Source organism: Erpetoichthys calabaricus, chromosome 7 (assembly GCF_900747795.2).
Source record: "Erpetoichthys calabaricus chromosome 7, fErpCal1.3, whole genome shotgun sequence".
Lineage (NCBI taxonomy): Eukaryota > Metazoa > Chordata > Cladistia > Polypteriformes > Polypteridae > Erpetoichthys > Erpetoichthys calabaricus.
This window is the reverse complement of record NC_041400.2, coordinates 181,869,387-181,896,461: the sequence shown is the minus strand read 5'-3', so window position 1 is coordinate 181,896,461 and position 27,075 is coordinate 181,869,387. Positions and strand designations below refer to the sequence as shown.

The following is a 27,075-nucleotide window of genomic DNA, read 5'->3' as shown; positions in this document are numbered from 1 at the left end:
TTGCTTACATGAAGCTGTCCAGTGGATTCAAATTCCAGAACATCTTATGACAGCATAAATCTCCGGATTACAAAGCCTGAAAGTGGATAATGGCGAAAACAATACACTATATGTTGTGTCCATAACCTGCTACCTTCTTCCCAGGCCAAAACAGTCTTTTAACTTCTTCTTCAACTTCTTTGGTTGATCCTGTTAGGGGTCGCCACAGCAGATCATCTTCTCCCATATCTTCATGTCCTCTGTATCTTGCTCCATCACACCTCCACCTGCATGTCCTCTCTCACCACATCCATAAACCTTCTCTTAGGCCTTCCTCTTTTCCTCTTCCCTGTAGGCTCTATCCTTAGCATCCTTCTCCCAATATACCCAGCATCTCTCCTCTGCATATGTCCAAACCAATACAGTTTCGCCTCTATGGCTTTGCCTCCCAACAATCATTCTGAGCTGACCCTCTAATGTCCTCATTTCTAATGCTGCCTATCCTTGTCACACCCAATGCAAATCTTAACATCTTTAACTCTGCCACCTCCAGGTCTGTTTTTTTGTCAGTGCCACCATCTGCAACTCATATAACATAGCTGCTCTCACTACTGTCTTATAGACCAGCCTTTTAATAAAGAAGCTAATTTGTGTCATAAACAACCAACTAAAGAAGCAATGGTTCAAATACAAGAATTTTAATATGCAGTTCTGTACTTAATTGTTACCTCAAGACAAGTGATACAACCATATCCAAGAAGACAGTAAAATCTTAATTTATAAGGCTTATAACGCAGTAGAGTAGAAAGCAATGTTTCTCAACCATGGGTCGTGGCCCAAATGTGGGTCGCTGGACAACTTAGAAGCATCATCAGCTTAAGTTTAAAAAAAAAATAAAAGAAATAAATCAGCCATCACTTTAATCATTTAGGGGACTACTGATTGCAGATTTCATTCCTGCACACTGTCAAAGGACATTTTGCTCCAGATTACTGTGGAATTGAAATAACTCACATAAGTCCAGTTCCCAGTAGATGACAACCTGTTATACGCCGTACACTTCATTAAGATAGCCACAGAATATGGACACATTCCCCGAGTGCCCTGGAGCATCACCTACTGTGAACTCATACAATTCTGTATCAACCTAACAAGATCCATCCCAAAATCTTGAACCAAACAGAAATGTTAACTCTTTCAGGGCTGATGTCTACTTTTGTCAAAATTCAGGGGCAGAACATGGTAATCAGCTATAAACTGCAACAACAGCCACCCATACGTTTTAGTTCGACTCCCTTTGCTAGAAGGTAAGTTACGTAGCTTTGTTGATTTAACCTCATTTCCCTACATGTGTGTGAGTAGCGAAGAACAAACAACCTCTAAAATGGCAGCGATATCTGGCGAGAGACCAAAGTGAATGTGCAAAGCATGGACGTTTTACGTAATTTCATTGAGTAGGACTCTGACTTGTTGGACTCCAAGTTTGATGCAAGTGATCTGGAGGTGAGTGAGGTACCAGCATCATCTGATAGTCCCCAGTTGATCATGGTGCTGAACACTTTCGTGTAGCAGCATTCGCCTGGGAGGACCACCACTTACGATGACAGGAGGTACCAACCATAATGCGTCACACTGCGACCGCCACCCACCTGCTGTGCACAGGCAGCCGGCCCACCATGCATTCCTGCTGAACATCAAGGTGCCCCTGTGCAGCCACTGCCACCAGAGATGCCAAACATGCACCAACGGCAGCCACAGCACATAGTAGCAGACATTTTATGTTGATTTTTTTTGTGAAAGCATTGCCTTGTGTGCTTTTTCAGAAAACGGAGTTTTTTGGAAAAAAAATATTCAGCTCTCAAAGAGTTAAAAGAAAATACAGCCCAGACTTTCTGAGGTACAGATGTACTTTTACTGTGAACATTAGAACAATCTGGATAAGAACAGGCCATTCAGCCCAACAAAGCTCTCCAGTCCAATCCACTTAATTCTTCCAAAATGACATCAAGTTGAGTTTTGAAAGTCCCTACTGTCTACCACACTACTTGGTCACTTATTCCATGTGTCTGTGGTTCTCTGTGTAAAGAAAAACTTCCTAATGTTTGTTTGAAATTTGCCCTTAACAAGTTTCCGACTGTGTCCACGTGTTCTTCATGAATTTATTTTAAAGTTACAGTCTCGATTTACTGGTGTAATTTCCTTCATAATGTTAAACACTTCAATCATGTCACCTCTTAATCGTCTTTTGCTTAAACTGTAAAGGCTCAGCTCTTTTCATCTTTCCTCATAACTCATCCCCTGTAGCCCCTGAATCAGCCTAGTTGCTCTTCTCTGGACTTTTTCTAGTGCTGCTATGTCCTTTTTGTAGCCTGGAGACCAAAACTGCACCCAGTACTCCAGATGAGGCCTCACCAGTGTGGTATAAAGCTTCAGAATAACTTCCTTATGTGTGTACTCCACACATCAGGGTGCTATATAACCTAACACATTGCAATTTGAATTGTAAACCAAACAATGTAAACGGTCGTTAGATGTTTGTAAATATCAAACTAGAACCTTTAAATTGTGAAGTAATATATGCTCAGTTTGTATTGGGTTTATTTGGATATATATCTCTATTTAGGGTTTGAATTTTTCTCTTTTAACTTTTAGTTTAATCAATTGAAATATATACTTAAAGATTTAACAATAAGTAATGGGTTTCATGTATGTTGAATAGTTTCATAATACTTTATTTTCTTGTGAGTATTAACCAAATCTGCATCTTTACAGGTATTTATTATTTATTATAAGTATATCATACCCATAAAATATTTCCATAGGCGGTTATTAGAGTTATGTGAAGGTGATGCGACTAATGTCCTGTTTTTGTTAATGGAGTATCTTGGAGTATAAAGGCAGCCTGTTACTGATAAGACAATTCACTGGTCTACAAAAAATATTTTTTGTTTGCTTCCGGGAACTTCAGAAGATCCCTTTATTATGATTTTTACACTGATTTCATATAAGAAATCGGAATTAAGCTAGCATGTCAGGTTTTTGAAATACACATCATTGCCGTTTTGACACTTGTGAATATCAATATAATATATCAATAATATAATATATATATATCCATCCATCCATTTTCCAACCCGCTGAATCCGAACACAGGGTCATGGGGGTCTGCTGGAGCCAATCCCAGCCAACACAGGGCACAAGGCAGGAAACAATCCCGGGCAGGGTGCCAACCCACCGCAGGACACACACAAACACACCAAGCACACACTAGGGCCAATTTAGAATCGCCAATCCACCTAACCTGCATGTCTTTGGACTGTGGGAGGAAACCGGAGTGCCCGGAGGAAACCCACGCAGACACGGGGAGAACATGCAAACTCCACGCAGGGAGGACCCGGGAAGCGAACCCAGGTCCCCAGGTCTCCCAACTGCGAGGCAGCAGTGCTACCCACTGCGCCACCGTATCGCCCTAGCATAGCATAGCATATTATATTATATTCTTATACCTGCTTAATCCTATTCCGAGCCATGAGGTAGGGGGGCTTAATTACTTACTGGTTGACTTGATATTTATGAAATTAGTCATTTGAGAAACACCCAGTTATTATTAAAGCTAACGTGAGAGCAGCACAGAAGGATGGATAAATGTCAATGGCTGCTTTTGAGCCTTTGTGCTATAAGAAGAAGGATTCTTAAAATGACCATTTCTAATAGGCAGGCTTCTTTATTAAGTAAATTTTCAAACCTTTTATTGCATACTATTAGGACTTCAAATAAAGCCAATGTTACTTTCTACAAAGTAGCAAAGAATAAACATACAGTACAGCTCAGCACCATTCTATTAGGGATAGTCTTATTTTTTTCTACCTTATCTCGAATGCCTTGTCGCATTACTTCTCTTTCTGCTTCCATTTTCGCATATTTCGCCTTTCGTTCTTCTTCTTGCTGCCGAAGTGCTTCTTGTCGTTCCTCCTCTTTTTTTGCTGCATCAGGGTCCTTTTCTTCATCGCCCCCCAGCATTTTCCCCATGTCTTTGGTAGCCCCTGCATGACAATAATAAAGGAAAGGAATTTAAACATAAAATATTTAGTTCATCTGTGCCTCCAAAGCAAATTTGCTGTACCAATGAAAAAACAATGATTTGATTTGTTTATTTTATCCATTGTTACTCATTATTACACTAATTACAAAGATGGCATGAATCTTGTTTTTTTTAGTCATGCTCTTTTCATTAATTTTTTGTTTGATGTTAATATTTTTATCATTTTTCACCATGTGTTTAAGTATGGCCGCCTCCGTGTTGTTTATAGTACTGATGATTATTGCCAATCACATACTGTACGTGTGACTTTTGATTCATATAAAAAGGCCAGCATCTGGCTTTCAGGGGATCGGAAAAAAAAAAAGTTTGAAACAAAGTCCTTTAGTGTAATTAGGAGAAAAGAAATCCATGTTAAATACCTAAACATTATTCAAGCATTTTAACGCCACACCAGAACGCCCCTGAAAAGTTTGTAAAGTTATTTGCCATTATTTTTAATATCATTAGAAGGGAGCGGTTTAGAAAATTCCTGCCAGCAGCAGTTATTGGGCAGTTTCAACCAAATGATTGTTCTAGTGAATTGAACGGCAATGCTTGTAAAACTCGGATGTATTTTTGCAGCACTTTTACAGGAAGCTCCTGTGGGGTGACCCAAAAGGAGGCAGGATATTCTAAACCAGGCCTCTTCAAATGGGCCAGATGCGCTCCAGAAGCAGCCTTCGAGTGGCCCAGCCCATGTCCCACCATGGCTCCAGTCTGCAATTAAATGGTCTCAAATACAACCAAAAATAGGCTTTTATCATTTCTACTTAGTTTGCCGGTTGCATATGAAATCATTGAAACTTTAAACTAATTACAGTGGAACCTCGGTTTGCGAGTAACTTGGTTTACGAGTGTTTTGCAAGACGAGCTATAATTTTTAATAAATTTTGACTTGATAAACGAGCGAGGTCTTGCAATATGAGTAGTATGTATATGCTTTGTCTGCTGAGCGTCCTGTGATCACAACTGAGCTGATGGTTCTTCTCTCTCTCTCTCGCTGCGGGATTGTGGGTAATCGTCTCCTATTCTCCGTCTGAGTCGGCGTGCCTCACTCATATAGTCAACATCTGTACGAACGTATACTGTTTACTACAGCATTGTGACTGTGTGTGTGTGCTGTGACATGCAAGTCCCCGTCTTGCACCCCAAAACACGAAGCTGAGTCTCAGTACTTTAGCAACACCAGCTTTATTCAGCTTGAAGCAGGAACAGCAGGGTTATTTATTGTAGCGGGATCTGCCACTCTCCTATACACAGACACAGCAGTCAGGCAGAGTCATGGCCAAGTAATACTGTGCCCTGCACATTTATAATGTTCCTTGTTCCTTGTATCACCCATCGATGGCAGGCGCTAATAGCATGTCCGTAATATTTTCGGATTTGCTTTTACGGCAAACTGCTACAGTGCTGGGAGACTGCGATTGCTTTGGGACGCTCTTCCTCGTGTTGTCCTGTTGGGTGGAATCCCACCAGAGTTTAGAAACTCACTCACACCAGTCATGATTCTTTTCAAGGGTAAAGTGCAAGTTAATTTGTTTTATGTATTTTTACTTTATATTTTGTATTAATCATTTTTATATGAATAGTTCTGGGTTGTGGAACGAATCATCTGAGTTTCCATTATTTCTTATTGGGAAATTCACTTTGATATACGAGTGATTTGGACTGCGAGCACGTTTCCAGAACGAATTATGCTCGCAAACTGAGGTTCCACTGTATATAGTAACAGATGCAAAAGGCCATTTTTTTTATTGTTAAGCAGATGTGCCGTTAACATGTGTCGGTACGGGCTCCCCTTGAGCCGCATAAAGGCTGGTTTATATCTTGTGCTGGGTGCAAGGGAATTGCGGCGAAAATGATGTCAGACTTGGAGATACAGGTAGGGAAACATTTCTAAGTACATGAATTTGAAATTCATCTGAACATCATATAGATCTGTGCCCTTTGGAATTCAGTTTGTCCTGTCTGCTTTGGCATGGCACACTAAGGTATGATTGTCACCAATCTCCTTGTGTTTGCACATCTTTGCATGCCATTTCCATCCATCCATCCATTTTCCAACCCGCTGAATCCGAATACAGGGTCACGGGGGTCTGCTGGAACCAATCCCAGCCAACACAGGTACCAATCCTGGGCAGGGTGCCAACCCACCGCAGGACTCACACAAACACACCCACACACCAAGCACACACTAGGGCCAATTTAGAATTGCCAGTCCACCTAACCTGCATGTCTTTGGACTGTGGGAGGAAACCCACGCAGACATGGGGAGAACATGCAAACTCCACGCAGGGAGGACCTGGGAAGCGAACCCGGGTCTCTTAACTGCGAGGCAGCAGAACTACCACTGTGCCACCGTGCCGCCCGCATGCCATTTCCCTTTTGATTTAACACATACTCCATGCAAAATGCCGGCCTGTCCGTCAGCAATCATGCACAAACAGTCGTCAGCCAGCTGCTTCGTCATGCACAGCAATGTTATGAAGTCTGCGTTTTAAGGTTGATGGTGTATTACAGTCGCTTTACCAGGATGCCCTGTGATTGACGGTGGACAGTAAACTTTATTAAAATATCAGAAATGCCACTTTGTTAGTTGTTACTTCAGTGCGTGCGCACTATATGTTCTGTTACCAATAAATTCTTCAACGGGAACTCATCAACAAAGGAACATGGAAAATAAGATTTATTAAAAAAAATAATAGTAATAATTATAATTAAGAATTAATTACTTGACACCCAAGAACTCTGTACAAAGACATTTTAAGGACAAATTATTAAAATAAATGTACCAGTCCACTTTCACGCCAAACGTGGTGCCTTGATCTTAAACATTTACTTGGGGAGTTTTTTTTTCTAGGGGATGGGGAGACAATTTCAACAGGAAAGGCTTTGTTGTGGAACTCAAATTTAACCTCTGGGATATGAGTGGTTAAAATGTGTGAATGAAATACTGTAGTTTAAGTTCAATGAAAAAAAAAATCCCCTGCCTGTCATGACCACCCATTTAAAATGGAGGGAGGATCTCATATTTCAAAAGGGAAACCAATGTTATTGCTAATACTGTGCACTGTTTTGATTTTATGCACTTTGAGATGTGCCTGGAAGCTTTGTGGAGGAAGGAAGAGAGACCAGATACCGTGTGGTCTTATGAGAAAGGGATGAAGCAAATGAGTTCAGGGGATAAACTGAGGGAGGGGAACTTCACATGTCCTGAGCACAGACCTCAACTGCAAATAGAAAAACCGGAGTGCTCTCCCCTCGACTTTCTCGTATACTCAGATATGGGGATGGATATTTAAGCTGTAACCTGAAAGACAATGATTATATTTTTATATTGTGTACATTAAAGAACTATCAACAACAAATCAAATCAAATTAATAATATATTGAACAATTGTTATAAAAGTAAAGTTGAATAAATTTGACTCTGCAGTTGCATGAATAAAAGGTAAAGTACCACTTCCGGTTAGCGGATAGAGTCCAAAAGTTGATAGAAATCTACATTTTGTACCTAATACTTGTTATGTAAAATTTGGTGGGCCTAAGTGAATGCGTATTGAAGTTATCATGTTTGCATACACACATACACCAACACACTTACATAATCCCAAAACTGGTATTTTCGGACTCAGGGAGGTCTAAAACGTTGTGATTCATCAAAATCTCGAAATGGAATTTTTGGAGGATTCCAATACTTTCCCTATACTTTGTATACAAGAAAGACAGAGAGGTCTAAACTGTCGAGATTCATCACAATCTCGACATTGAATCTTTGTATGATTATAATACTTACGCTATACTTTGTATACGAGAAAGTAAGAAAGGAGTGGTGGCTCTGGGGCTAGGGATCTGGACTGGCAATCAGAAGGTTGCTGGTTCGAATCCCATAAATGCCAATAGGGACTCTGCTCTGTTGGGCCCTTGAGCAAGTCCCTTAACCTGCAACTGCTGGGTGCTTTGAGTAATGAGAAAAGTGCTACAGTAATCCTTCGCGGATTCACGACTTCGCGGATTTTATATGTAAGCATATCTAAATATATAACGCGGATTTTTCGCTGCTTCGCAGGTTTCTGCGGACAATGGGTCTTTTTACTTCTGGTACTTGCTTCCTCAGTTGGTTTGCCCAATTGATTTCATACAAGAGATGCTATTGGCGGATAGCTGAGAAGCTACCCAATCAGAGCACGCAGTTAAGTTCCTGTGTGCTGCTGATTGGCTCAGCGACGGAGTGTTGCATTAACCAGGAAGTCTCATCTCACTCATTCACCATTAACGTGCTACTGCTTCAGGGGCCGTGTCCAAGCGCCAACAGAAGATGCAAATGATTGCAGAAAAGGTAAAAGATTTGGATATGTTGAAGGAAGGGAACAGCTACACCGCTGCAGACATCAATGAGTCCATGATTCTTTTTATTTAAAAAGGAGGAAAAGCATATAAGATCTACGGCCGCAGTGTCCTTTAACCAGGGCGCAAAACGAGTTGCAAGTAGACGTGATAAGGCAATAGTCTAGATGGAATCTGCTTTAGGAATCTTTGCAACAAGGTCGACAATGTCATGACCGCCTACAAGCTGCTACGTGTACTTCACTATACAGTAAGTGTAAACTTATCTACCGATTTCATATTGCTTAGCAGTTGTCCCTGTTATTAATAGAGTAAAGGGTGGGTTGTAAACAATACAGGGAGGGTTTAAAAATGTCCAAATACACGTTAAATAATTAAATAAATATGGTGTCCCTACTTCGCGGAAATTCAGTTATCGCGGTCGGCCTTGGAACCTATCTCCCGCGATAAGTGAGGGATTACTGTATATAAATGCAAAGCTTTATTTATTCATTTAAGTAGGAAGTGTAAGGGATAAGATGATAGATTGAAGAGAAAGAAACATTTCCACCCCTGACTCACTAAATATATTACCTTGCACAGATATACCAGAGTGAAACCAAAGGAAGGAGGAAATTGGATGGCCTCCAATATTTAGGGCAAAATTACGAAATAAAGGAATGTGGAGATGCCATCTTGACATCAGTTTTTCAACACCAGTTATTATTATTGGTTTTCTTTTGCTGTATTCTGTTTTCATTTTATCAGTATAAAAAAAAAAACTCTAACATGTTCACAGTCATAAGGAATCAAAAGTTATTAATAAGCATAAATTAAGTAATTAATCAATTTTTCTTGCTACTCAAACTGCTTTACATAGACACAGGGAAGCCACTTCACCCACCACCAATGTGTAACACCCATCTGGATGATGTGACGGCAGCCATTCTTACGCCAGTCCACTCACCACACATTAGCTATTAGTTGGGTGAAGGGGTGAGAGAGACAGCCAATCAGAGACAGAGAAGGAATTATTTAAAGAGACACAGAAAAGAGGTGGAAGAGAGGTGGAAGGAACTGATGGATTGATGTACTCTCTAGGGTTAAGTGTGAAGAAAATGAGGCGATGATAAGTAAGAAACTGTGCACGTTTGAATTGTGAAATAAAATTAGATGAATATAAAAGAGACAGGGGATGATTAGGGGGGCAGAATAGACTTATAATAGTCAATTTAATCAGGACATCGGAATGAACCCGACTATTTTCGAAAGATGCCGAGGAATCTTTAATGACCAGAGAGTCACAACCTCGGTTATACGACTCATCTGAAGGATGGCACCAGAGGGAGTCTAAATCCAGAGGGATCCTCAATGAGGAATTCAAGTTGTATAAATTAGCAACACCATGTCTTTAATCCCACTTGCAGATATAATATACATACACAAAAGAAGTGGACAATGGCTGACTTTCCAATTTGTGATATTTACAAGTAATATATGTGATTCATTAATTATGACACTTTGCATTTTTAAGGCTAAAAATAAAAAGGTAGCAGCAGTTACCTTACATTCAAGTCCCTAAAGCAGCCTAAATGGAAACCTGTCAAATTGAACAGTTGAGTCAGAAAGCTGCAACATGCACTTCCTTGATATAATATATATGATTAAATATTATGAATTCCCAATCATAGCCATTCTATTCTTTGATATGACACCCCATGACACCCTGATGAAGAAAACATGCCCAGGAATGGAAACGGTACTTGCTTAGCTCACAGTGCTGAATCATGCACCACTTCATTTTCTCCTGACAAAACTGACTGCTTGGTATATCACATTTTCATTTTCGTCACCAGGGAAAGAAACATAGAAGGTGTGAATATAATTAACAAGCTGAAAATGTTATCAGCTGTACGAAAGCATGAGCCTTATTTAGAATTCTCACTAAATATAGCAAAGCAAGTGAGTCATTAGATGACTTTATAAAATATTTCCACTACCACCCCTTTACAATAATATTCTACTTGATTACAATTGTCTTTTTAGTCACAAAAAAATATAATTTTATTACATTTTTTTCTTTAATGCGTAGGTAGTAACATTTTAATAATTATTTTAAAAAATGTAATAAATGTGAATTAACTTTGCTAATTCTGTATACAGAACTTAAATTATAACACTTTTTGCAAGCAATATTTTATTTCTGCTACACCATACAGGAAGACGATCAATGGAAGCTATACAAATACTAATTAAATGATTTAGCCAAGCATGGTAAATATCTACTAATTTAAAATTGCCTCAAAACATATTTAGCTTAAATTTGTGAAAAAACAAATTAAAATCAATATTACCCAAGAAGTATATAAGTACTAAACCATTCTTATAAGACATTAACTTTCTAGGGAAAGAAGCATAATTGCATAAATTGTGTACTCAAAGATATAAAAGTGTGTATGTCATTTTATCCACCGATACAATTATTAACCTGAATTTATGATGTTGAAGCATGAGGACTAGAACAACAATGAGTAAGGATGTAGCAATGCTACATAAAATGTCAATTGTGTTTGTTCAGTATTTATAAGTGTTGTGGTTTGTCTGACCTTTCCTTGTATAAAACAACTTCCCAGGTATGTAGTACCACCCTGGTGCCAAGTGGGGGCTCTGTTGCCAACATCCACATCATGTTCTACATCCACAGCCTGGAGAAAACGCCCCGTGATGTGAACTGACTCCGCCCCTTATGGCTTTAAAAGGATGGCCGCCTGAATGGAGGCATCTTTGACCAAGAGAGACGATATGCGGCACTGGCGGAACTCTGACTGTGGAGGCAATTTTGTTACGTGGCCACTACTTTTGTTGTTATTTCATGCCATCGTACATTATTTTTGTTTGAAAGTTTCATTACTAAATGGGGATGGCTGTTTTAGCACTCCAAACTGCTCTTTGTTTGAGGACCCACCACAATATATATTTATTGCATTCGTAGTCTGAATCACAATCTGGTTGTATGGGTGGTTACCTACCAGGTACCACAGACTCTTTTTCATCATTCTTTTAGAATCCTTTAAATTCTGTTTGGCAAACTCCAAGTGGGCTGTCATATACCTTTAACTGAAGAGTAGCATCCAACTGCTCACTTTATTGTAAACACCAGATCGATGGTAAGCTGCTGAGATCGTTCTCCTTCCAGCAGATTCACCTATCTTAAAAGTGGACTTCTTAATCTCTGTGTGATCACTGGGTTCTTGATCACATCCCTGAGCAAGGCCCTTTTCACCCAGTTACTCAGTTTGGACGATCAGGGAAACTCTAAGAAGAGTCCTGGTGATTCCAATCTTATTCCTTTACACAATTGTTGATGCCACTGTGCTCCAATGAACACTCGACTGTTTAAAAGTGGTTTTATTCCCTTGGCCTGAGCTATGCCTCTCCAAAATATGCTCATGGAAGTCTTTAGTGAGTTCCTTGGACTTCTTTGCTTGGCTTTTAGCCCGACATGTAAAGTGAATTTTAGGACCTTCTATACACAGTGCAAAATAAGACAAAGACAAGATAAAGATTTGGCGGAAACACCTATGTAAAAAGAGAGTCTGTAATTAGACTTTCCAAGATGGTGACATGTCAAGTTAAATACAGGCCAGGCAAGAAGAGGCAAGTCAAGGTGGACAGACACCAGAAGTGACATCAGAGGTGGTGAGGTTGTTGATCATCTGGTATGCAGAGGGAGGAAGAGAAAAGGTGTTAGAATACAGCACCACCCTTTGGATCGGCAAGGAATTACCACCACCGGAGCCTTTAAGCTGTCCCTAAGGTGCATGTGAGTGACAGCAGGTGGACTTCAATCAAGTTCTAGAAACATCTCATGGAGAATTAAACCAAACATGATGCAACTGAGGACAATTTGGATTGCCACAGCACAGACTGAATACTTATATGAATGACAGATTTCAGTTTTTTATTTGCAAACCTTAGTGAAAACATGCTTTCAAATTGTAGTTATGGGTTTTAAGTGGTAAATTGATGCTCAAAAATTGCATATTCATCTATTTAAAATTAGATCTACAACTCAATAAAGTGTACAGAAAGTGGAGGGGTCTCAATTCTTTCTGAATTCACTGTAACAGTCTGTGATTCATATTCATTGCATAAAGAATATTTAGTATAGGAACAAACATCAGTGGTCTTTGAGGCAATCAGCCTGCTTTTCTTCTATGGTTTAATTATACTTTTCATCTACTGTTCGTATTTATTTCACCATGGCAAAAATCCGCCCTGGACAAGATAATGGTCTATTGCAAAGCACCACACTAATTAAAACAAAGCCAATTCAGACTCGCTAATTAATGTAACTTGTAGATCTTTGGAAATGTGGGAGGAAACTGGAGGTACTACAGAAAAGTGACATGAATATGGAGAAAATATGTGTAAACTTCACACAAATGGTGACCAGGCCAATAATCAAGTATAAGCCACGGGGGCTGTAAGGTGCTTGCACTAGCCGCAATGCCATGTAGCCATTCCTATAATTTATTAGTTTACTACCAACTGATTTATCAATATATATGTCAAACATTTTTAAAACAGAATGACTCCCAAATTACAAGTGTCCTTTCTTGACCCCAGAGAAGGTCATAACGATTTTCTTGGCGGTTTTTTCTTGGCCAGTTTCCACTGCATGCTTTGTCTGTTGTTATCCGGTTCAAAGTGATGGACTCACTCCAAAACACTCAGATCTTCGTCAGAAGAAGTTTTTGTATTGTGTCAGCTTCTATCCATTGTGATTATGGTGTAATTTTCAAACTGCATTTACTTTTTCATTTACCCTCGTATTCAGATCTAAAACTGGCTCTACCTATTGTCACACACGTCCGCTTGGGAGGCAGTCTAAGGGCTTAATTGGGAGTAAGGTACAGAGCCAGGGGTTGATGAATGGCACTAACACCTTTTTCCCTCTTTCACAAATCACCAGAAGGAAAAGACAATTAAGACTCCACCTACTTCCACCTCTTCATCACGGCTTCCTGCAGACCTCATTTCCGCCTGAGATCCCACCCCTTCCTGTTTTCCTCCATTATAAACCTAAGCTTTAATTTTGGATTCCCCAACCCTTTACCATGGTTCTCTTGTTTATTTCTTCACACTATGCATCCAAATGTTCCCTAACACACTGCACAGAATGAATTATTTAAGTGAAAACTGACTACAGTAGGCTCACTATAAGGTTAATATAATTACAAGGTAAAATAAAGCTAAAAATGACAGTATTGATAAAGTCACACCCATTTTGATGAAAAGGGAATTTCTTTTTCCTGTGATCTTTTCTTCACCATAAAGATGAAATCTTCAGTGATGGCAAAAAACACTTGGTAGAAATAATTCAAGCACTTGGAACTATGCAGAGGAGAGCAATCAAGTGGATCCCAGGACTTAAGGACATGGCGTACTGTGACAGACTCGGAGAATTAAACCTGTTTAGTCTTGAGCAGAGGAAACTGTGTGGGAACCTAATTCAGGTATTCAAAATCCTCCAAGGCATCGATAAATTAAATTCAGTGATATTCTATCAGCTAAAGGGTGAAAACACATACAGTGGAACCTCAGGTCACGACCGTAATTCTCTCCAAAACTCTGGTCACAACCTGATTTGGTTGTGGCCCAAAGTAATTTCCCCCATAGGATTGTATGTAAATACAATTAATCTGTTCCAGACCGTACGAACTGTATGTAAATATATTTTTTTAAAGATTTTTAAGCATAAAAATAGTTAATTATAGCATAGAATGCACAGTGTAATAGTAAACTAAATGTAAAAACATTGAATAACACTGAGAAAACCTTGAACAGAGAAAACTAACATTGAATATAGCAAGCCAAATTAACATTTAGAGATATCTCAAAATGAATTTTATGATATCTGGAAATGCATTTTAGATATCTCAAATTGAATTATAGATATCTAAAAATACATCTATTTTAAGATATCTAAAAAGTATGGCAAGCCAAATTAACATTTAGAGATATCTCAAAATGAATTTTATGATATCTGGAAATGCATTTTAGATATCTCAAATTGAATTATAGATATCTAAAAATACATCTATTTTAAGATATCTAAAAAGAATTGTATGATATCTCAAACAGATTTCAAGATATCTTGAAGTGATATGCTGTACATTTTCAGATATCTGAAATGCATTTCAAGATATCTTAAATGCAATTTGAGATATCTTGAAATATGTTCATGTGCATTTTGAGATATCTCAAATACATTTCAAGATATCTTAAAATACATCTGCAGGCATTTTGAGATATCTGAAATACATTTTCAGATATCTTAAAATAGCTTTCTGCACATTTCAAGACATCTCAAATACATTTTCAGATATCTTAAAGTAACTTCCTGCGTATTTCAAGATATCTCAATTACATTTTCAGATATCTTAAAATAACTTCCTGCGTATTTCAAGATATCTCAAATACATTTTCAGATATCTTAAAATAACTTCCTGTGTATATCAAGATATCTCAAATACATTTTCAGATATCTTAAAATCACTTCCTGTAAAATTTCTTATACTTTCAATGGAACTTCCTGCCTATTTTAAGATATCTTGAAATGCATTTAAGATATCTCGAAATGCACAGGAAGTGATTTTGAGATATCATGAAATGTATTTGAGATATCTTGAAATGTGCAGGAAGTTATTTTAAGATATCTTGAAATGTATTTGAGATATCTTGAAATGTGCAGGAAGTCATTTTAAGATATCTTGAAATGTATTTTAGATATCTTGAAATGTGCAGGAAGTCATTTTAAGATATCTGAAAATGCATTTCAGATATCTCAAAATGAATTTGGGATATCTTAAAATGAGAAGGAAGTTATTTTAAGATATCTCGAAATATAATTTAGATATCTTAAAAAGCATTTAAGATATCTTGAAATTCATTGTTGTTTCAGATATCTGAAATACATTTTTAGATATCTAAAATTAATTTCATGATATCTTAAAATGGGTCTGTGCTCTATGTCAGATATCTAACAATATGGCAAGCCAAATTAACATTTAGAGATATCTCAAAATGAATTTCGGATATCTTAAAATGTAATTTACTTTTTAAGATATCTGAAACTCACTTTGAGATATCTTAAAATACTTTCCTTTACATTTTAAGATATCTGCAATACATTTCGGGATATCTGAAATGCATTTCAAGATATCTCAAAATAATTGTGTCTGTATTTCAAGATATCTCAAATGAATTTTCAGATATCTTAAATTGACCTTTCATGCATTTTAAGATATCTTAAATGCATTTCAAGATATCTCAAAATCATTTCCTGTAAAACTGCCTATTATTTCAATGGGACTTCTTGTTTATTATAAGATATCTTAAAATGTATTTGAGATATCTGAAAATGGACAGGAAGCTGTTTTGAGATATCTTGAAATGAGCAGGAAGTGATGTTGAGATATCTGAAAATGTATTTGAGATATCTGAAAATGGACAGGAAGCTGTTTTGAGATATCTTAAATTGTATTGTAGATATCTGAAAATGCTATTGAGATATCTTGAAATAATTGAGTGTCCTTTTAAAGATATCTTAAAATGCATTTTAGATATCTTGAAATACAATTTTAGATATCTTCAAATACATTGTTAGATATCTGAAATACAGCAGAGTATGGCAAGCCAAATAATTTGGCTTGCCATAATTGCAGGAGTTCACGCTAATAGCCTTACGAACCGCTCACTGTAAAAACTTTTTTTTAATGAGTTTTAAGCACAGGGAAAAAAAATGAACATTTGGAAAATCCTTAATTTATACAAAAACTAACCATAAACAACCAAGAAAACTAACATTGCAAGAGTTCACGCTACAGCCTTACAAACCGTTCACTGTAAACACTTTTTTTTAATGAGTTTTAAGCACAAGGGAAAAAATGAACATTTGAAAAATCCTTAATTTATACAAAAACTAACTATAAACAACCAAGAAAATTAACCTTGCATGAGTCAAGTTCTGGCATGAAGGAAGTGAACAGGAAGCTGGGTAGAGAGGAGATTACAGTTTTGAGGTAAAGTCCCTCTGCGCGATGCACGTCTGACAGAGAACAATGTACTGTACAGGCAGAGACTGAACACGTACGTAAATCATCGGCATGTATGAACCGGAAGGGAAACTGGCTTGTTCTTCACCCGAGTGTGTGGTCGTGAACAGATGCAAAAGTTTGGCGAACTTTTTGCTCGTAACCCGATTTGTACGTGTTCCGAGATGTTCGTGACCCCAGGTTCCACTGTAATTAAGGACATCTGTGGAAAGTAAAGAGGAAATGCATTTAGGACAGAAGCTGGGAAGCACTTCTTTACACAGAGTTCTGGGACTTTGGAACAAACTACTGAGACATGGAGTTGAAGCAGAACCCTCGAAAAACTTTAAGAAGAATCTGAATGAGAAATTGAGACAGCTTAGCAATTAGCTAAACAAACAGGTTTGATGGACTGAATGATCACTTGCAGTGTAGGATGAATATTGGATAAATGGATCTTTTGGAGGAATGAATGCAAGATCACTTTGAGATCAGACCATAGTGGAGGCCTCTGTGTAAAAAAGTGCCAAACCTGAAAAAGAGGCGGAATTCTTTTCTGATGAAATTAAAACATTGTGACCACATGGGGGTACCACGGAACTCCCTGAAAACACAGTTTAAGGATAAAGATTTTTTATTACCCAGAGACACATTTACAGGCTTTCTTTAACAATCCAACACAGTATTTGTTGTTAATAAAGCCCCCTTCTCCTCTTCCATTTCCTTTTTTTTCTCCACATGAACTTTCGCCATCTGCCTCCCGATTCTTACCCCTGGATGAGGCATAGCAGTTTCTTTTATGTCGGACCCGGGAGCATTTCTGGTGTCACGGCATTGCATGCTGGTTCATACAGAAGCTCTCCGAAACAGTGATGTCCGTTCTTGATAATGAGCTCCCACCCTTACCCAAAGGGTGCCCTTTTGGACTACAATACCCCAGGGAACTCTGCAGATGTCCATACTGGGTTTCAGCCAGGTGAGCACTGCCACCTTTCGTGCCCGGGGACAAAAGGTCGACTCATCGTTTGTCCATTCATTATTTAATCACCCTGCCTGGGACAGAAACTGAGGACCATCCCGACCTGATTTTGTCTCCAGTCTTGACTGAGTGGCCATGCAGGTAGTCAATCCTGACCCCAGTCAGGATGCCAGTCTATCCAATCCGTCACTTACAACAAGCATAATTAAATGTCTTGTGGAGCTTTAAAGACCCACATCTGTTCCTTTACTATGTCTTCTCGCAGCAGCTATTTCAATCAACCACAAAAAATAAAGCAATCTTTACATATATTATTGTAATTAAATGAGATAAAGAAAAGCTCCAGAATTAATTCCAGGTTTGATTCATGAAAAATGAAACCAAAGCAATGACACAACATGCTAAAGCCAGCATTGCCATGGCTGTTCGGATAAAACAGGCATTAGTTCAAGAATGATTACTTTGTACCAATAACATATTGCAATGCTTAGTTAATTAAAAGGGTGATTCAGCCACAAGAATGGATTAGCATAATGCAATAAGAATGTCCTCTGTTGAGGGTTACATTGTTGGTAACATTCATTTTGGCAATCATATCAATTTTAACTTATTATCTGCATACACAAAAAAAAAGAAAGATAAATAATTGCACCCCTTTTCCCCTGATGCACATAAACCAAAACAGCATGGCAACTTATAATCGTACTGCATGTGATTTAGCTAGCCCCAAATGTATTTTCACCAAACTAGAAATAAGATGGAACACTGTGTACTTTAATATACCGCCTAGAACACAGCTGCTCAGGCCCAGTCCCCTGGAGGCTGCTGGATTTTCTCTGAACAAACAGACATACTGTAGATTAAGAACAGCGTGTATTACAAAGAAGGGGATGATACTAATATTGAGATGTATACACTTGCTGAAAGAGTGCATTGTAATAAGGATTTGGGAAACATGCAGGCAAAAATTTTAAACATCAGAGTCAAAATCAAGATGGCGGTGTACTAAATTGTGCAGAACCTCTAGGAAAATTTTACTGCTCAAAGGTTGACCTTGGATGGCTTGTGAGACTTTAAAGACATTCTCATTTATGTTTCATTTATAAATCAGCTTTGTCACAGATGTTTCTCATAACAGTCCTTAGGAGACGTAGCTTCAGACAAAGATGCAGCTGACGTGAAAGAAGTCAAAACTGAGAATTTGCTTTGAAAAAGCATGTTAGGTTTTTGTGAGATCTCTTTCTAGCCTTGCATATTTTTTTACCTCACCTGGTTATTGTTATTTTTATTCAATGTAATGAAAATGGGACAAATTTCAGTTTTGTATCACATCTTAGCCAATTTGCAGTAACAAAAGCTGTCTGTGAATTTTCCAACTGGGAGATACCACATGGAAAGCCATTCACATTAATTTTCTCTTTGGGTCTCTTGGAAGCTTGCATTTCCCATATTTCCCATAGCATGTGAATGTAGGATCTCCCTGTAGTGAAATTAAACAATAGATAAGCTGAGCTGATGGAGTTCATATCGTGCATGTATGTGACTTAGGTGATTTTTTTTCTCCAGGCCACCAGGAGACAATGACGACTGTGTTTTTCGACATTGAGAGTTCATTCCCCGAGGACAGACTCTTAATCAGCAACATTACATTGAACTGCTGAGGCCTCTATGGGAAAGCATCAGAAAAAAATGTCTGTGATCGCGAGTGCCTAAGCAGCTCAGTTTCATTTTAAAGCAGGAGCTGTTTATCCGAGGTGGTAGCAAAGGAGAGAAATAATACAAAACTGAGTGCCATTATGAACAAAGCTGCATGTCCTCTCTCTGACACAGCAACACTGAGGACCTTCAGCTAACAAATTATTTAGCAGAAGTGTGTGAAAAAAACAATGGGGGGCTCCTTTATACCACCAGCAATATTCCTGCATAAGACCTCATTGGATCTATCTATCTATCTATCTATCTATCTATCTATCTATCTATCTATCTATCTATCTATCTATCTATCTATCTATCTATCTATCTATCTATCTATCTATCTATTATATAGGAGATGAGACAGAGGAGAGGTATCAGGTGGAGAACTTTGTTTCTTGGTACAAGAAGTGTCTGCATCTTAATACCAGCAAATCAAAGGAACTGGGTTATTGACTTTCACCACACCAAAGAGCCTCTATGTCCGGTCACTATTGAAGGAGTAGATGCAGAGGTGGTCCACTCTTACAAGTACTTGAGGGTCCACATTAATGACAGTTTGGTCTCAGAACACAGAGGAACTCTGTAAGGAAGGGCAGAGCAGGCTGTCCTTCCTTGGGAGACTGTGATCCTTTAATGTGGCAAGTGACATCCTTAACATCTTCTACAACTCTGTTTAATCCAGTTCAGTCTGCAGTGCTGTGATGTGCTAGGCTGGTAAAAAACACTACATCAAGAGAGTCAACCATACCAATAAGCAAATTAAAAGGGCAGGCTCATTTATAGGACCCACTCTGGAGGTCATAGCAAAGGAAAGAATGAATAGAAAACTGAGTGCCATTATGAACAATGCTGCACATTCTCTCTCGCACACTGACACTTTGGACTTTCAGCCAATGAGTTATTTAGCAGAAGTGTGTTAAGAAACACATCAGGGGCTCCTTTATACTAATAGCAATACGTCTGTATAGTGACACACTGGGACTGGGACTGCCAAATCAGAAGTTTTCTTTCTTTTTAATTTTCTTTCTTTTTTGTCATTCTGGTGTGCCAAAGTTTGTGTGTGTATACTTATTCGTGTATTTATTTACTTACTTATCATCCTATTATATATTTATTTATTTAAAGAGCTATTGTAAAAAGCCAAAGTTCCCCTTGGGGACCAATAAAGATCTATCTATCTAATTTATCTATCCAACTATTATATAGTGCCTCTCCCATCTATCTATCTATCTATCTATCTATCTATCTATCTATCTATCTATCTATCTATCTATCTATCTATCTATCTATCTATCTATCTATCTATCTATCTATCTATCTATCTAACACACCTGCACACACTGTGTTGTACGTCAAAGTGTTTTTGCTTCACACATCCCCGTATTTGCCAGGTTCTGCTCTCCGTGACTTCGTTTAATTCCAGAAATCAAAATCGAGACTATAGGGAAAAAGATTTGCTACCATGGGAGAAATCCAGGAAAACACTGAAGGCTCTAGATACGATAACAAAAGGTGCATATAGGAAATGTTTCCAGGAATGCAAGAAGCGCTTGAAGAAGGGTATGGCACCTCAAAGACAGTATTTTGAATGTGACTAAAATGGAATTGCTGTAAGTTTTAAAATAAGTGTCTTTTTTAAGCAATTCTGCAAACTTTTACATCCCTTCTCATAACTTGAATATTGTCTCAGCTCTATGATGCATATGTTCATACAGTGAAACAAAACTTTGGTAATAGTACAATATAAATGATTTAAGATCGAAAATATATATAAATCTGCGGTGGATTGGCACCCTGCCCAGGATTGGTTCCCTGCCTTGTGCACAACAAGTTGGAGGACCTGCTTGCAGGGCTGGATGCAGATTAACATCATACTCAGGACGGAGCAATTGCAGGTTAAAGGCCTTGCTCAGGGGCCCAACGGAGTAGAGCCACTTCTGGCACTTATAGGTTTTGAACTGGCAACCGGTGGGTACAGATCCCTACCCTTAGAGCCACCACTCCGCCCAATTGAGACACAATCCACTAAACACATGGAACAAGCAAAAAGACTTAGTACACAATGCAGATAATAAATGAAAGAAACATTACCATTATTGGTGATTCTAAATTGGCCCTAGTGTGTGCTTGGTGTGTGGGTGTGTTTGTGTGTGTCCTGCGGTGGGTTGGCACCCTGCCCGGGATTGGTTCCTGCCTTGTGCCCTGTGTTGGCTGGGATTGGCTCCAGCAGACCCCCGTGACCCTGTGTTCGGATTCAGCGGGTTGGAAACTGGATGGAAATATATATAAATGTTGTGAATGCCATTGTGGTTGATGGCATTTGTTTCTTTCCAGGTTTTGACTTATTTATATATTTTTAGCAAATGGTGTTTTAACTAATAACTTATATAATTTTAACGAATATTAGCTTATACAATTTTAACAAATGGTGTTTTAACTAATATTAATAGCACGATGGGGAACTTATTTCAGCTGCTCTACCCCTTTCATAGGGTAATATTGATTCTGATTTTATGCTAGTATTGGACATGTTGTATTAATTGATATTTTTTCAATTGATAATTATTGATTCCTGCTCTATCGTGCATGCTTTCATGTTCTGTTCAAGAAAATTGAACAACAATTAGTCAGAGACCCTCTAACACTAACACACATCAATTGATGCCATTTTCACATCACTTGTATAGCAGTCTGCTGTCTGTGTATGAAAGCCATTGACCCACCACAAACCTTGTCTTTCTGCTCCATTTTTAGCTCCACTGTAAAGTGCTGTCAAAAAGCGCACATTTAAAGTTCTTTATTAACTTGTGGAATTGCATTCTATTATCGTTATTACTTTTGAATATGACTCATTACTACTAAACTATTTCATAAACAAAACTGTGATAACTGACTCTTGGATGAAATAAATAAAAATGCGGAATGCTCCAACTTTCATATCCGTTAAGTTAGTCGCTGAACACACCTGAATGTTAAGCTATGTAGACATTGCCTAACTTGTTTCAGTTGGATTCATGAGTGTTTATACATTACTAGTTGTGTAAGCCCATGCTGTAAAAAGCCTGGGGTCCTAGAAACTATTGAAATTGTCACCTCGCTTGTGTATTAGCGGCTAAGCGAGTGTCTTTCTTCGGAGGTTTCCTTTTGCTGGTGTGTTCATCTTGCTTGTGTGTTAGCAGTGTGAGAAAAAGTAAAAGGGATACTGTTTTCCAGATGTGCTCACCTCGCTTCTGTTTTAGCTAATAAGCAAGTGACTCTTTCTTCAGAGGTTTCCCTTTACCGATGTGCTGACCTTGCTTGCGTATCCTCGGAGGTGAAGCTCTTACCCCAACTCCACCTCTCACTTCCGGGCTGGACAGACACACAAATTTCCACACATAGACGTTTATATATAAGATGTGGCCAAAAGTATAAAGTCAAGCACACAGCCATGTGAGCAGTGCCTGACATGGAGACACAGAAGTGCCAGTCCTTCCAGTTTAAGTCGGATTTCTTAACAGAATGGATGTCCTATCTTGGAGGTTTGATCTCCGTGATATAATTACATTATAGATCATAGACGTTTAGGGGGGATTTGTGATGCGTTAAGTATGCAGGTATGCAATAAACGCAGCCGCTGTTCACAGAAAAGCCAGTGCATATCGGCCCACCTCACTGCATGCAACCTCCGTTGACAAACATTGGCAGTAGAATGGGTCATGCTTAAGAGCTTTGTGACTTTAAATGTGGAAGTGTCATAGGATGCCACAGGTCAGTACATTAAATCTGCACTCCAGTCAACTGTAAAAGCTGTAATTGTAAAACGGAAACATCAAAAAGCAACAACAGCTCAGCCATGAAATGGCACACCACACAAAGTCACAGAGCAGATTGCAGAAACGCACACCGAGTAAAAATCAACTACTAATCCTCTGTGGCATCACTCACAGAATTCAAAAATGACCCTGAAAGCAACATCTGAAGAAGAATTTTGTGTCTGGAGCTTCATGAATTGGATTTCCATGACTGAGCAGCTGCACTCAAGGCTAAGGTCACTCACTATGTGTAATACCAAATATCATCTAGAGTGGTGTAAAACAAACCCCATTGGACTCTGGAGCATTGGAAATGTGTTCTCTAGAGTGATGAATTATAAGTTGCTATCTACCTGTCAGATGGACAAATCTGGATTTGGTGGATGCCAGGAGAACACTACCTTCTGGACTCCATATTGCCTACTGTAAAGTTTTTTTAGTGGATGAATAATGGTCTGGGGCTGTTCTGCCTCGCAGAATAGCTGTTTGTTATTCAAAGAATTGTTAACAAAACTTTATGAATATTCATAAATAAATATTCGGCAGTGACATTCATGTCTCTTGTGACTCTTCCTATGAAGTCAGTAGATGGATTAGGAGAGCATGGGGGGTCATGAGGTCACTGGAAAAGGCTGTGTGGCTCTCCTGACATCTATGCAAAAGGAAGAAGGTCCAAGTCTTTAGAGTCCTGGTTCTTAATGCCTTGCTATATGATTGCGAGACATGGACGATATCCAGTGACCTGAAGACTGGACTCCTTCAGTACTGTGTCTCTTCAGAGAATCCTTGGGTACTGCTGGTTTGACGTTATGTTGAATGAGCGGTTGCTAATGGAGTCCCGAATGAGGCACATTACCTGCATTGTGAGGGAGCGTCAGTTACGGCACTACGGCCATGTGGTGCAATTCCCCGAGAGTGATCCGGCTCACAGGATCCTCATTGATGAGGACCCAAATGGCTGGACAAGGCCAAGGGGAGGCACAAGTAATACCTGGCTGTGGCAGACAGATGGTCATTTCTGGAGGGCGGGACTGGACCGCGTGTCTGCCTGGGGGGTTCACCAACCGGGATCCCGAGCTGTTTCATCATGTGGTGGATGTGGCAATGCACTGTATTAGTGCATGCTCCCCGACTTGACTTGACATGTAGACAGATAGTTGTAAGGAAGTGGAAATAGAATTACAGGAAGGCAGTAGTTAGACAGCAAGCTTCATGAATAGTCAGTGTTTGTTAGTCCCATCAAAGCATTATTTTAAGTTATTTGGATAAATATATAGTGAAATTATATTGTTTATTGTAAATTGGTAATTATTTGTAATTTGCTTCTTTTCAGTTTCACTCTAACTTCATAAAATCGAAATAACATTGGAACAAGGCATTATGTCCTGACTCTAAGAATCTTTTGTGAAGAGGAGTTTGGCTGCTGTTTAGTTTCTGGTTCAAACCCCAAAGACAAGAACAGTAGTTGGGCTGTTTTTCAGGGTATGGACTAGACCCCTTAGGTTCCAGGGAAGGGTACTGTTAATGCTATGGCAATCAAAGACATGTTAGACAACTGTGATCTTCCAACTTTGTGGCAATAATTTGGGAAAAGCCCTTATATATTTCAGCCTGACTGTGCCTCTGTGCACAAAGCCAGGTCCACAAAGACATGGGGAACATGAGTGGCCTGCACAGAGCCCTGACCTCAACCCTGTTGAACACCTTTGTGATGGACTCGATCGCTGTGGCAGGTCTTCTCATCCAACATCAGTACCTGACCATACAAACAAACTTTTGGCTGAATGAACACAAGTTTCCATAGATGCACACCAAAAAGAGTGGAGGCTGTTAATCTATATGCCCATGGTTTTAGAATTGGACACCCAACAAGCTCATGTAGATGTCTACAGACTTTTGACCATGATGTGTATATCCCCCTATTTGTCCCTTTTCAGGAATCATGATAACGTTTTGTGGTGTGGAACAGTTTAATAATTATCAGTCTCAGTACTTTTCTGTTATTTCTTTTCTAGCATTTTATTGAAATGGATCCTTCAGTATGAACACAGAAACAAGTGCTAATGCTGTTGCAGCTGTTGGTTCCCTTTTCATTTTAATCTCAGTGTTAATTGACAGCTGGTTAAAATATGAAACAACTATAGGCTCTGGGGAAGGGTAAAAAAATGTAAGGATTTAGCATGAGTGAAATACAAATTAGGGCAAAAAAAGGGTATTTCATTTACAGCAGTCATTGGCTTCCACTTAATAAGTAAAGAGCATGAAAGTCCTGCAACCTCTGTGGCCTTCCGCAAAGATCAGTTATGGCAGCTTTATGGCAACATCCATCCAACTATCCATTCATTTTCTAACCTGCTTTCCAGATTAACTCTAATGTAACAGAGGGTCTACCTTGGCAATTTTGGGTGCAAGAGAGGAACCAGCTCTGCATAGGGTGTCAATCTACTGCAAGGTATCCTCACCCACACAATCACACTCATTCAAACTGGGACTAGTTTATAACAACAAATCTAGTTTTCAGTTAAAAAGTGAACTGCACTTTCGCTGTCTGTATGGAAAAAATTAAGCAAGACTTGTATAGATGGTCAACCCATCATCTCACTTTAGCTGGAAGAATTAACATTGTTAAGATGAATATCCTTCCTAAGCTTCACTTTTGATTTCAAAACATTCCAATATACATCAATAAATCATTTTTTAAGAAATTAGATTCAACCATAACCTCATTTACTTGGAATTCAAAACATCCACGTATCCAAAGAGCGACCTTACAAAGACCTAAAATCGAAGGCGGCATGGCTCTACCTAACTTTCCATTGTATTACTGTGCAGCAAATATACAAGCTATTAAAATCTGGACACAAATAAATAAGCATACACAGGCTTGGTCCGCAATAGAAATAAAATCCTGCAGTTAATATTCATTGCTTTGTACCCCAATAAATGAAAGTTATCGCCAATATACTAACAACCCAATTGTGCTTCACTCACTCAGAATATGGAACCAATGTAGGAAGCATTTTGTGGTGCCTCTGCACAAGAACCACCTTTTTCCATCCTCTCAAACATATGCAGTTTATAATATCTGGAAAATATCCGTCCATCCATCCATTATCCAAACTACAGGGTCACGGGGGTCTGCTGGAGCCAATCCCAGCCAACACAGGGCGCAAGGCAGGAAACAAAGCTCGGGCAGGGCACCAGCCCACCGCAGGTCTGGAAAACATTTGGGATTAAATCACTTAGAGATCTGTACATAGAGAACATTTTTACATCCTACGAACAATTACATTCCAGTTTTAATTTTCCAGCAACACATTTCTTTCACTACCTTCAAATCAGAAGCTTTGTTGAACAGAACCAGCCCAGTTTTCCTCACCTCCCACTACCTCGATGCTGGAAAAAATATTGCTCAGTCTCGAGGACCCAGACAGCATTTCTGTAATATATAAAACTATTTTACAGTCCCTCCCTTTCAAAGATCCAAGAGGACAATGGGAAAAGGATCTCTGACTCAATATTTCAGAAAAGGAGTGTAAAGTAGCAATGCAGAGAATTCACTGGAGCTCCATATGCACATGGCATACAATTATTCCACTCAAAATTATATATTGAGCACATCTGTCTCGCTTATAAATTGTCCAAAATGTTTCCAGGGCAAGATCCAACCTGCGAACATTTCAGTCAAGTTCCAGCCTCAGTGGGTCACATGTTTTAGGCCTGCACTAAACTAACATCATTGTGGACCAAAATCTTTAAGTGCCTTTCAGACAGCCTTGGTGTCACAGTCCCTCCTAATCCACTAACAGCTGTGTTTGGTGGGCTTCCAGATGGGCTTAAAGTGGAGAAGGACAAACAAACAGTGATTGGCTATACTGCATTATTGGCACGTTGACTTATCTTGCTCAACTGGAAGAATCCTAACTTTCCTCTTTTAAGTCAATGGGTAACTGATGTTTTATACTATTTGAAACTGGAAAAAATCAAATTCTCACTTAGAGGATCTGTGCAGAACTTTTTCAAAACCTGGCAGGATCTAATCAATAACATTTTAGAATAAGCTTTTAAAGTACTAAGGAAGCAGATTCTCTCCCCTTTTTTCCTTTATCATTATCCATCCAT

At 38.8% G+C, this 27,075-nt stretch overlaps 1 protein-coding gene across 3 annotated transcripts in view; it reads right to left on the bottom strand.

The window, feature by feature from the left end:
- LOC114654936 (complexin-1) overlaps nucleotides 1-27,075 on the bottom strand; it is a 177,950-nt gene that overhangs the window by 54,435 nt on the left and 96,440 nt on the right. For all 3 annotated transcript variants that reach the window (XM_028805807.2, XM_028805806.2, XM_051929946.1), the window contains exon 3: nucleotides 3,847-4,022. In XM_028805807.2, the coding sequence (XP_028661640.1) occupies nucleotides 3,847-4,022 (176 nt within the window). The remainder of the gene's footprint in view (nucleotides 1-3,846; nucleotides 4,023-27,075) is intronic.